The sequence below is a fragment of the Trematomus bernacchii genome, unplaced genomic scaffold, assembly GCF_902827165.1.
Source record: "Trematomus bernacchii unplaced genomic scaffold, fTreBer1.1, whole genome shotgun sequence".
Classification (NCBI taxonomy): Eukaryota; Metazoa; Chordata; class Actinopteri; order Perciformes; family Nototheniidae; genus Trematomus; species Trematomus bernacchii.
Window position 1 is genome coordinate 1243346 of NW_022987641.1, and position 13135 is coordinate 1256480.

At 39.7% G+C, this 13135-nt stretch overlaps 1 protein-coding gene across 1 annotated transcript in view; it reads left to right on the forward strand.

Annotated features, from left to right (window-relative positions):
* The window catches only part of cacna1c (calcium channel, voltage-dependent, L type, alpha 1C subunit), a 141773-nt gene that overhangs the window by 98116 nt on the left and 30522 nt on the right, over window positions 1-13135 (forward strand). The window contains 15 exon segments of the mRNA XM_034133322.1: window positions 1235-1325; window positions 3871-3897; window positions 5303-5465; window positions 5624-5656; window positions 5658-5694; window positions 5836-5992; window positions 6215-6416; window positions 6865-6985; window positions 7340-7454; window positions 8012-8147; window positions 8257-8326; window positions 8720-8852; window positions 9016-9145; window positions 9936-9995; window positions 11309-11415. Coding sequence (XP_033989213.1) covers window positions 1235-1325; window positions 3871-3897; window positions 5303-5465; window positions 5624-5656; window positions 5658-5694; window positions 5836-5992; window positions 6215-6416; window positions 6865-6985; window positions 7340-7454; window positions 8012-8147; window positions 8257-8326; window positions 8720-8852; window positions 9016-9145; window positions 9936-9995; window positions 11309-11415 — 1582 coding nt within the window.

Genomic DNA, 13135 nt, shown 5'->3' on the forward strand with positions numbered 1-13135 from the left:
CTTGGTTTTGTGTTTAAAGCCGTTTTGCAAGAGTGGGTCTGGCTTTATTTAACGGGGGATATCTTCCTTTAATACAAGACGCATTGAGATTCCTATCAGTATCTGACTGTTGTACCCACAGGGTGATACAATAAGTGTTTGAGGTGACAGTGAGGGGAGTGCAGCTTATTCCCGCAGGCGAGCAAAGACTGACAGAAGCAATAAAAAGCAATGTATCAGTCCCTCAAACAGCAATTCCCACATTTATCCTATTCTTCCTCTCCTTCCATCTACACCTCCCATGATGCTTCCATCCCTCCCTCCCTACTACCACTTGTTATCTTACTCTATTCTCCTTCTTTATCCTCCTAACACTTTTCCATCCTTAACTACCAATTCAAATGACTTCTGTTCTTTCTTTACCACCTCCATCTCCCCCGGTATTCATCCTTCCATGTTTATGCACCATGACACCTGTCTTTAAATAAGGACAAAGTGACAAAACTAAGAAAGCTTGGGCTCACTGAGCTTCCCACCTGTTTGCAAACTCCCACAAAAAAAAACATCTTGGAAAGTTAATTTATTTTCAGATGTTTGCATTGACAGAAATCCTGCCAAATCTCTCACAGCTTGATTGAAGTTTAGATAGATGACTGTATAAAAAGCATTTCCAGTTTTTCTCAAAACCTTGGCTGCAATTAAGCTTCGACATCCTCCGGGAGGTTTGCAGACCAAAGACCAAGCGTGTTTTTTCTTTCAATCTCCATGAGCTATTAAATCACAAAAGGCTTTTTTAATGATTTAGCTCACACAGAGTTAAGCAATCCTTCAGCTTAGAAGTTGAAATCCTTCCTAATAGCTGTTGCAGAGGTTGTTTCCCAGGATCCCTTAGCAGTACATATTGTTAGTTTCTAATTAGTTAGGCAATCAGTGCAAATATTTACATTTTACTTTTGTGAAAGATCACTTTTTATTCTTATAGAAATTGTGGGACTTAAAATAGTGGGACTTAAAATAGTGGGACTTAAAATAGTGCAGCTCCTCACTAAATAGGAATGAATGCACTTTATAGCCTTTTAAGTGTGTGTAGTACTATATATGTAAAGTTGACTGAACGTTTGGAGTCCTCAAGGTTTAGATATAATAATGTATAAAAGACCAGCATACAATATAGCGTGTTAATTCATCTTTCTCTTTTTTTGTTCCCTTTCTGTCACTTCCTCTCTTCCTCGTGCTCTGCTCCTCGGTCTCTCAGTGAGCATGCCAGCCAGTGAGAATGAATCCGTCAACACAGACAACGCCCCCGGGGGAGACGTGGAGGGGGAGACCTGCTGTACCCGGCTAGCGTAAGTACCTCACCCTCTCTCATGCACACCCTCTTCTCCTTCTCTTATCCCCCAGCTCTCATGGTCACCTTCTGTCTGTCCCAAGACTGACCTCCATCCTGCCTCTCTCCTCAATAAGCACTTTAGTGTTAGACAAGGTAAGAGAGGCCTGTCCTGGCTCCGTCCTTCACTGAGGTCACCAGGACGGACCTTGTCAAGCTCAAAGAGGTTTGGAAGAATCCCGACAATGGGGCTGGTTAGAGGAGAGCAGAGTGAAAGGAAATTACTCTTCTTTCTCTACCTCCGAATAATCTGTGACCTTCATTAGACATAGGTCAGGCTATGAGGAATTAAACCTTCTCTAAACCACAGTGCCTTATTCTTTTTCTTTTATTATTCTAAAAATAAACAACATCCCAATTTGAACATTTGTTTTGGGCTCATATTTAAGAAGTTGACCCTCATTAGGGACTCATTAAAAATTCCAAGAACATTACATGGTTCATCTCATCTAAATGTAATCCAGTTTTATTTCCCTTTCTTCTCTCCGTCTGTTTCTGCTCACTCTCACCTTTTGTGTTGGCTGGTGAAGTGCCCCCCCCCTCCCCTGTGGGAGCTCACGAACAGCTGACTCACCCGCCCCTGCTCCCCACCCTCTCCTTCATTTTTTACATTATTCAACATGTGCGTTGCTTTCTTTCTTAGACTGAAGGCCACGCAGGAGCATGACCCTGGCGGTCCCACTTTACCACTTCAGCAGCACACACAAGCAAACACACCTACACACAAACTGCTCTGAGATCAGAGCAGAATAGAAGTGAATAGAGAGAGTTAATGTGCAGTACGACATAGACATTTAAAATGGAATGGTTGTGAAATAAAACTAAATCAACAACACTGGAGGCACACTTGGATGGCACACTGTTGTTTATCTGTACTCTCGCTGTCCATCTGTTACTTTGTCTTTGTTATGTTGTTTGTGTTTGTCCCGTCAGACCAAAACAACTCAAAACAAAGAAGGCATCATATCTGTGTCTTCCTGAGCTGACACAACCTCGGCTCAGAATGCCAAATAAATGTTAGAGTGAAGCCATCATAATTTTTCCATTATTTCCTTAGTTCCTTTTCTTTCTATTGACTTATTGCTGCAGCTCAAGATAGCACTACATCTTGTGTGCATTAAAGATTCATATTTAGAAAAAGAAAAAGCACTAAATGCTTTTTCGTATTTGTGTACTATAAAAGCTGTCGTGCATCAAATCTAAAAATAATTCCTCATTTGGTTTTTAAAATAAAAGCGTATTCAATTCTAGCATCCATCTCCTTTCTCTTGTCCACGAGGAGCTTTAAAATAATGACTCCTGAGGTCTTCGTTAAATAAGTGACTCTCAGTCAGACTGTCCCAAACCCAAAGGAGTAGTAAACCTTGCCAGGACTGGAAATACGAGTCTTCATCTTTTCTCTGCGAGACTGCAACAGGTTGGACTAGCAGCAGCGAGTGTCTCTTCACATTGCCGTAGACATAGTCCTCGGGGTTGGAGCTACTTGGACGCCTGCTGATCTCCATAATGGAGACGGGCACACGGAGGGGAGAGACGCGTGTACTGTCAGCCTCCATATCCAGCCAGTCAGTCATTTTATCCTCCGTTCAGTCAGGCAGTGAGTCACTTCATTGCTTTGGTCAGCCAGCCAGTCCGTCAATTCATCTGCTGCTACAGAGCGAGTCAGGACACTCGTCTCACTAAAAGGTCATTACAGTGTGTGACGCTCTTTTTATTTATTTATTTATATGAATACAAGCACTACAATACAATTTAAATGCAACAAAAGGAGCCATAAATACACAAACCAGTACACATCTGATCTTCGTATTCACCAAACATAAGTGCTTTTTTGTGCATAAGGTTTTGTTATCCTTAAACAACCCTTGCCTGAAAGAGGAACATCAGTTTATACCAGCATATTATATATTAAGCCCACATGGTCAAATCATGGTATTTAAATATGAACAGATATCATTTGATATGTCAGTCTGAATTTCTACAGCGGGATTTCCTCTTTCTCTCCTCTCCTCTCCTCTCCTCTCCTCCTCCTCTCTCCTCTCCTCTCCTCTCCTCTCCTCCTCTCCTCTCCTTTCCTCTCCTCTCCTCTCCTCCCCCTCTCCTTCCCTCTCCTCTCCTCTCCTCCCCTCTCCTCTCCTCTCTCCTCCTCTCCTCTCCTCTTTTCTTCTCCGTCCAGATAAAATCTTCCATAATCTCTTGTCTTCCGTACTCTGTATGTTTTGTTGTTACAGTGGTGAACAATCAACAGACATTTGTCTATTTATAAATTATGTTTTTTCAGTGATTGGAGGAAATCCAAACTTAAAGCTTGTATTGTTCACTTGACTGGATGCCACTGTATACTGTATGTGTTTGCTTGGGGTGATTTGATTCGAAAAAGAGTTGATTTTACAAATGTCAATTCAAGATCAAATACCCCTCTCCAAACACCCCTTCCATGTTGTGTACCTGTCTATATGTGTGTTATGTGTGTGTATAATTCCATTCTGTTTTCTGTGTTCCAGAAATAGGATCTCCAAATCCAAGTTCAGGTTAGTACATGTTGTTTACCATAGTCCCTTAATCCACCTTCTCTAATGTCTCTTCTGCTGTGGTACTTATATTATCCCCAAATTCCTAAAACAGACATTTTCCAACCCATATTAAAATACCAAGAGGTGTTTTGTCCTCTTTAGAGACAGAAACATGTTAATATTGACAACGTTTTGTAACTAAGGTTCTTTTGAAGAGCCTCAAAAGATGTTTCAAAAATAACATCACATACATTAAAGGGACATGTCTCTTTCTTTAACAATGCATGTCCGCTTGTTCTGTTGCTGTGAGTCGTGTCTCATGTAACATTCAGTGTGTGCACCATGGCCAAAGCTGCTGTGTGCCATAAGTGACTCTAAATAGCTCACACACACTCAAACAGAAGAAACATGAATTTTGTATAAGCAGGGAATAATTACACTTCCTGGTTAGCTGTGTTCATATGCTGACAAATCTCTGGTGCTGCAGGGGGCCAATAGAGAAATGGGTCAAGTACAAATCATCAATATACTCATATACTCTCAAACAAGATAATTGATTTGGGCAGTTATGGTATGGATCCATTACGTGGCTATGGATAAAAGCTGATTGGTTGGATAGATTTTCTTACTTAAGTGGCTGTGAAAGCGTGTAGTACAATCCTTTATCTTAGCAATATCAGAATTGTTGTAAGGCAGTCATTTTCCTTTTTGGCCACGAACTAAGGTCTGGAAAAATGTCAGTTATTCGAACATTGGTACACAAGTGTAGGTATTAAATTAAGTGGACCCTTGAGTGGACGTGAAGCTGGCAATTATTCAAATCAATAAAGTGTATTTATTAGAGGGCAGAAAAAGAGCAAATTAGCTTAAAATGCTCAGCTGTCTAAATAGAAGACATAATAGAGTTTTAAAACTAAAATGATCTACTTCTTGTTGTAACCATGATCTTCCCTTATAGTTGAATCACAATATAACACTTTTCCGTCTAAATTTGAGCCTCCAATCATTTCCTCAGGATAAGCATTTGTTCTTTTCCCCTCTAATGGTGCATATCTCCTTCTGGTGTGAATCGTCTTTGAGGATGACTAACATTTCCTGCTCTCAAACAGACAACCACCGACCAAGGAGTGATGTCATCACTACGCTGCAGACAGACTAACTGACTCTTTCTTTGTTTTCTCTCTCCTCTGCTGTTTTTTTCCCCCTCTCTTCTTCACTTGTTAATTTTTAACATTTTTTTTTCCTCTTATTTCTTCTCTCATGGGCCCGTGATCTTCCTCTTCATTTCCTCCATTGTTCATTCCTGCCTCTCTGCTGTTTTCCCCACTTCCCTCCTCATCACTACGTCTCCTCTCTCCCATATTTTTCTCACCTCTCCATCTCTCTCTCTCTCTCCTCAATCTGCGCTTCTCTTCCTCCTCAGTCGATACTCTCGGAGGTGGAACAGGCTGTGTAGGAGGAAGTGCCGGGCAGCGGTCAAATCGCAGATTTTCTATTGGCTGGTCATCTTCTGGTTTTCCTCAACACTCTTACCAGTCCGCCTCTGAACATCACCAGCATAGCCTCAGTGGTTAACTGATGTACAGGTACGTACGCACATACATACACCCTATTTGTTTGGTTTGTAGCTACATTACTTTTGCCTTGTCTCTCCTTTTCCACTAATCTTCCTTTGCTGTCCTTTTTATTCTGTCCCTAGTTTCCTTGTTCTAACCCCTTTCTCCCTTTCTTGCCTCCTCTGTAGACATTGCCAAACAAGGTGTTGCTAGCACTCTTCAACCGGCGAGATGCTGTTAAAGATGTACAGTCTTGGGTCTGCAGGTCGGTGGCTCACAGCATTATTTATCTACAAAATAAGTTCTATGTGAAAATATTTGTTATACATTCAAAGACTTTCAAGAGAAACTCCTCCCTCCACTACTTTCCGCTTAAAGTTTGACTTCTGTCTTAAATCTCCACAGGCGTACTTTGTTTCGCTCTTCAATCGCTTCGACAGCTTTGTAGTTTGTGGTGGCATTCTTGAGACCATTCTGGTGGAAACCAAGGTTATGTCTCCTCTGGGCATCTCTGTGCTACGTTGCGTACGCTTGCTGCGAATCTTCAAAATAACCAGGTTAGTATAGACGTTTGTTGTCGTTCCCTCTGGTGCTCTTGGTCTTCAATGTCACTTTTCCTGTCCTCTTAAAACATGTGACTTACTGGTCTATACGGGTCATGTGAGTACTTGCCAACACGGGTCAAAAACAGACCAAAGTGAACCATGTTGTACTTGCCCTGATGAAGGCCTCAATTATTTTGACTTGTACTAAACCTGACGTCTGTGCCCCCCCCCCAGATACTGGAACTCTCTGTCCAACCTGGTGGCGTCCCTGCTGAACTCTGTGCGCTCCATCGCTTCCCTGCTGCTTCTGCTCTTCCTCTTCATCATCATCTTTTCCCTGCTGGGCATGCAGCTCTTCGGGGGAAAATTCAACTTTGACGAGACCCGACGCAGCACCTTTGACAACTTCCCCCAGTCTCTGCTCACCGTGTTTCAGGTGAGGCAGATGTCTCTATTTGCTTCTTGTTTCCCTCCCGTGTTTTTCTTTTTTTCTCATCTTGTCCTGACTTGAAATGATGAACTTTGACTCCTACATTTCTACAGAACAGAAAGTCATTTCATTTTAGATTTTGATTTAGATTCAACTTTATAGTCATTGTGCACAGAGTACAACGAAATGCAGTTTGCATACAACCAGAAAGTGCAAAGAGTAGTAAAATGCATGAGGTTTCAATAAATACACAATTCAGATCAATGTACTTAGTTATGTATAAATATGAATAAATGTCTTTTGATAAGGTGCCGATTTAGACCATATACATATAAGGTACAGGGTTTAGGCATATGTAAGTTAGACACTCTAATCTAGTTTGTATTACAATTGAATTAGATAAATAACTGTGAAAGGGGTGAGACTTTTATTTCTTTTCTTTCTGAATCCACAGATCCTAACAGGAGAGGACTGGAACTCTGTGATGTATGATGGTATCATGGCGTACGGTGGACCGTCCTTCCCCGGCATGCTGGTCTGCATCTACTTCATCATCCTCTTCATCTGCGGAAACTGTATCCTGAGATAAAATACGTCCATTACATAGCAGCATGTGTCATGTGGATCTGAAGGGAATTGGTGAAAAATCAAAGGTCTGGAGCAAAGATTGACAGCCAAATTGTGTTTCTGATTCTGTTAAACTGCATCCCATCAAACAGATAACAATGTGACTGATGTGATTTGAATGAAATCCAAACCCTCTTTAGGATGCAGTTGCAGGAGTGAAGGGTGTGTTTTGCATGGGGATACAGTCATGAAGACAGAACTGTTTGCTGGAGGTCAAAGAAGCTCTGCTCAGGCAGCTGGGACTCATCCACACTGATGATCTGTTAGTTCAGCAACATCCTTAGCTTCACCCTTCTGAACAGACATCCTACTGAATGTCTTCTTGGCCATCGCTGTTGACAATCTAGCAGACGCTGAGAGCCTGACATCTGCCCAGAAAGAAGAGGAAGAGGAGAAGGAGAGGAAAAAACTGGCCAGGTAAGAAAGACAGGTGGACAGTTATCTGGGGAAAAGAAACAAAGGACATCTTCTTGCATGTGACACCTGGAAAGGTAGGATAGGATTCAAGGGCGGTGATACTCGAGCCTTGAAATTAAAGTACTAAAAATGATTTACAATCAGAGCATGAACATGTTATTATGGTTTTAAGTCAGGCTGACATTTTATCTGCTTTGCTTTTGTGTCGAAACCATTTTTTTATTGGGTAATTTAAGCGTCTCACTGCTGACAAAGGCAATTTGTCAGCAGTGATAATGTGAGATTTTAGTGCAGCTGAGGAAAATAGCTTCGACAAATCATTACATGTCTTCTTTTTGGATGCAACCTCTATTGATCTTAGGAAAAACATTTGCCTGTTTGATTTGATATCAGCACAGCCACCCCCTGGGATTGAAATACTCCCCCTCATTACACAAATCTAAGTGTTTTTTTTTGTTCTCCTGGTCTTAATCTAGATGTGATTCATTACACATTAGTGGATTAAAATGGGGCTAAGGTTAGGAAAGGGGAAAGCTGTTAATATTCTGTCTTTCAAGGTTGGCCATCCCAGAAAAGCGTCTAGCCAACGAGAAGCTGCCCCTGGAGGAGAAGAAGAAGGAGAAGAAGAAGAAGAAGAAGGAGATAGAGCTGAAGTCCATCACTTCCGATGGAGAGGCCAACACTGCCACAAAGGTACAGAAACACACATAGAGACTAGAGTATCTGCAGTCTTCAATTATCTAAAAGTGTTGTTAGAGAAATGAATGAACTTGTTACTGAATGCTTTGCTCTCCCACTGCAGATTAGCATAGGTGACTACTGTGGAGATGAGAGTGAGGAGAAGAACCCATATCCTGCCAACGACTACATAGGTAACACATGGTTGTCATGACAACCAAAAACTCTACAGGTCTATGTGACATCTCCAATAAATAAATATTCTCATCTCAAACATCTTAAAAAAGTAGTTTTCATCCCATATTAATAATTACATATTTTAATTTCACACTGCTTCATATATATCAAAAATGCTGTCTTGGGTCCCATTGTTGTCAATTGTCTTAGGTATATATGAATAGAAACTTGGTACCAAGAACCTGTGAATACAAGTAGCAAGTACTTATCAACACTTTTGAAAGTACTTTATTGAATTTTGATTCAGTCCAATTGTTCCTTTGGATCCTTTGCTACCTCTGCTAAGGCAACAATACCCCCGTCAGCATTTTATTTATTCTCACTGTTATCCTTTTCCTTCCTCTCATCAGGAGACGATGAGGAGGAGGAGCCTGAAATGCCGGTGGGTCCGAGGCCGAGACCACTCTCCGACGTTCAGTTGAAGGAGAAGGCCATTCCCATGCCTGAGGCCCGCGCTTTCTTCGTCTTTGGTCACGATAACAAGTAAGAGCAGGCTGTGGTTCTGCAGTCAGCCGACCTGCCTTTCTCCCCCCCACAGTTTCTCCCAGTGTTTATTCCCATCTCTGTCATGTTCTGATCATATCAAATGTTCTATACATTTTGTAGCATGAGAATGAAATATGTTTTAATTCACTTTGTTTTTCAGATTCAGGGTTCTGTGTCATAAGATAGTCAACCACAACATCTTCACCAACCTCATCCTCTTCTTCATCCTGCTGAGCAGCATCAGTCTGGCTGCAGAGGACCCGGTCAAGAATGACTCCTTCAGAAACCAGGTAACACACACCATAAAAGAACATGAATGTAAGGGTATAGAATAAACACATACTGTATAAGGCCTAATTTGCATTTGGGCACAGACTAAAGCGAACACTGTAGTCATCATTAGTTGCCCATAAAAATGTATTCGGTACTAAATGGGTTATAGCCGACAGCAACATATAGAGGAAGCAGAGCTTATTGTGACTGGCTGGTACACTTAATGACATTTCTTCCAGAGTACTGTACTGTGATTAGCTTCATGTTAGGAAGATGTGAAACGCCTGTTAATGTTTAAGACCATTGCAGCTGTGTACACTTAAAGCGCAACACCATAATCTTATATATAAATGTTATTAAGGGTTAATTGGTGTAATTTGTGAGCTGTAGATCAATGTGAAGAATGAGCACGGTTCCTGTCTTTGTGTATTGTTTATTCTCTCATTGAGCAAGATACCCTAAAGATCTGTTGTATTGTATTGTCTTTGGCTATTATATAGTTTCTGTATACAAATCTACCTCAATTAACCTTAGCCTGACATTTTAATGGAATTATACTTCCTGTTTTTCAGTTTACGCTCTATTCACTCGTAGCATGTTAGTCTAATCGAACCTCATTACCCTTAGCCCTGAACCTCATCGTGATTAATTCAGTATGTGGTGAAGTCATCCAGGACGATGCTACAGTTAACCATTAGTTCAGCTGTAACTCTGAAGAACTGCACGTTATCATGTTTCTGTTTGTGTCTATGTTTCATGCTATGGTACCTCTAAACAAAAAGCTGTTATTGTTTTTCTCTTTTGCAGATCCTGGGATATGCAGATCATGTTTTCACTGGACTCTTCACCATTGAGATCATTCTTAAGGTAGTATATCAAGTTTACGATGCATCATATTTGGGACGTATCATCTGCAAGTTTTACATGTGATTGATTTGCTTTAATTTAATGTGATCCCAATCTTTTATAAAGTAGACTTATAATAAAATAATATAAGTATGTTTCCTCTGCAGTAAACCCATGCATGTATTATGTAATGCCTGCTCAGAGATAAAGGTCAAAAGCACTTATTCAATTGTTTATTTTATTTCACACCAGTGGTGGATAGTGACAAAGTACATTTACTCAAGAACTGTACTTAAGTATTTTGAGGTACTTCTACTTTACCTGAGTATTTTCCTTTATATATTTTTTTTAATACAATTTAGAGGCCAATTTTGTAATTATTACTCCTTTATATTTATTTGAAAGCTTGTAGTTACTAGTTCAGGGTTCTTACGGTCATTAAAAACCTGGAAAAGTCATGGAAATTCAAAATGCTAATTCCAGGCCCTGGAAAAGTTTTGGAAAACAATATTTTTCCCAAAGTTTTGGAAAAGTCATGGAAATCGAACTAAAGTTGCATCAAATATAATTTATATTTTATCTAATCGCCAAAATAGTAATACTATAATGATAATAAATACTGTATCGTATAGTAATGAAACATAAAATGGCATTTAACTGTCGAGGTATTTTGCTGGTGAGAGATTTTAGTTGCTTTAGCGTGTAGGAGCTAGTAAGCCTACTATTTGATTTGTTTTAGATAGGCACAACATGTTTCATATGCAGACCTTATTTTCCTGTTCCATGTTCAAATAAACCATTTTCAGTGGTACCGCTGAGAAAGAGTAATTATCTTGGTCATGGAAAATTAGGTAAAGGTCATGAAGTCATGGAAAAGTAATTGAAAATCATTGGTGAAAAAGTGTATGAACCCTGCTAGTTACTTCTCAGATTTAGAATATTAGCTAATACAAAATGTAAATCAATGATTATATACACTTTGACATATATTTACAGGTTAAGACACCCAGCAGCAGTATATCGAGTATTTCAATAAGCTCTACATTCACAAGCTGTGATAAAAACAGATAATGCAGATCATGATAGTTACCCGGTAACTCAATATATATACAGGATTCTGAATTGGGCCATTACGGGTACTAAGGAGTACTTTTACTAATAATTCTTAAGTGTAACTTGATGCCGATGCTTTAGTACTTAAGTAAGATTTTGAAAGCAGGACTTTTACTTTTAACAGTATATTTACAATGTATTATATCTACTTTTATTCAAAATGTACTTTTACTCAACTGTGCTTGTATCCTTCTTTAAAATATGAACTTTGACCCCTACAGATGACAGCCTATGGGGCCGTCCTCCATAAAGGTTCATTCTGTAGAAACTATTTCAATATTCTGGACCTGGTGGTTGTCAGTGTGTCCCTCATCTCCTCTGGAATACAGTGAGTGCAGCCTAACGTCTCCTGATGCATGCTTTATACTGTCGTCCCATTTGAAATATAAGCTGCTTTAGCCTTTCAGTCCAAGTAGTGTGCACTGATAAATCTAACATTATGTGGCAGCAGTTCCAAGCGACATCATCAGGGAAGCTTACAATATCATCAAACATCCATTTGTGTGGCTTCATGTTAAAAAGCTGGACCAGTCAGCCAGATAATGACAAGTGCATGAGACACTAGTCCATTCCAAGAAGACACAAATCAAGCTGTAAAGTGGGAACAAAAATGTGTTAATGTAAATTGCCCCATGCTTCACACTTCTCTCTGTTCTCTAACAAGTTCACACTTCATTACTCCCAATTCCTTTCTCTCTTTGTGATGTTTACTAAATGTGTTCTCTGCTTCTTGTTCTTGAAATGCTGTGATATTTCTGATGTTTAATATGCTATGCTACACTCTCTGTCTCTAATGCTTAATAGACATGACTTCTCGACGTAAGTCCATATTAGTCCGCACTAATAACCCCCTTAACAGACCTTCACCTTAACTGTGTAAAACTGTCACTCTTTTGCTTTTGGTATTTCTATGGTCTTGGAGAGTTTTAGTAAAGAAAATAAACTCCAGAGTGCAATCTGTGATGTTATCATCAGGCGCAGGTTATTGGGGTTACACTGTATTGATAATGGGAAAACACAAGATTGTGCTTTGTCACACTTTCAGGTCTTATCAGCAAAATCTGTTTTGAGCCAAAGATTGTCTTTTCTGGGGGGCGCCCCCTGGGTCCTGTTATATTGTACTCAGCTGTCATGTCCAATAAATGTCAATATGATTATTTATCTATTCTGTGACATATATTTTGGGGCAGCGCAAACTCAGTTACCATACATTTGGATAAACGGAACTCTCCTGGGCTGTAGAAATGACACCATAATGCTCAAATCTCAGTTGTTTTTGCCTGTTCAAAGTCGTGAGTGTGTGGGATTTTTTCTGGGTATATCACAGTCAGATTAATTGTGAAGGTGCTGGTAGTGTCTACTACCGCCTCAGTGCATTTATTTCAATATCATTTTTCTCCTTCCCAATATGGAAGTATCCCCTGTGGATATACTGTACAGTATATCTGTATCCTTTTTTTTAAATGTCCATTTAAGTATCTGCGCAAATAGAAGTCATTTTGTAGAAAAACAGCATGGAAATTGCAAAAGTTTATCAAGGGTTTTGTTAGTTAAAATGCAGAAAACCACATACAGAAAGCGTGATGTGTTTCTGCTCTGTGTGATATTGTGTGTGGACAGCATGTAATATGTCCAACATTAGTTCACACGAAAGAACAGTGTGTCCGATATGTAACACCTTACTTCCTATCTCTGGACGGAAACTGCATGTTTGCTTTCTTAGGAAACTATTTACAAATCAGGTGGCTTGCACAGCTATATTCAGGATAAACAGAAATGTGATCCAGGCACAAGGAAGGAAACAAGCCTTTATTTGAGTGAATAAATCATTAAAATGCCATCATGTTTCTACTGATGTAGGACTTGCTCAGGGCTATTATTGAATAACATTCATTAGTAGTTATATTCATTTTATATTCTAAAGAAATGTTTGAAATTGAGTTGAAGTTTGTACTATCACTACAGGATATCTCCACAGCTGGTTTGACTGTGATATGTTGCTGATGAAATCCTGCTCAACATGAGCTACCTTTGATTCCCTTTAAACT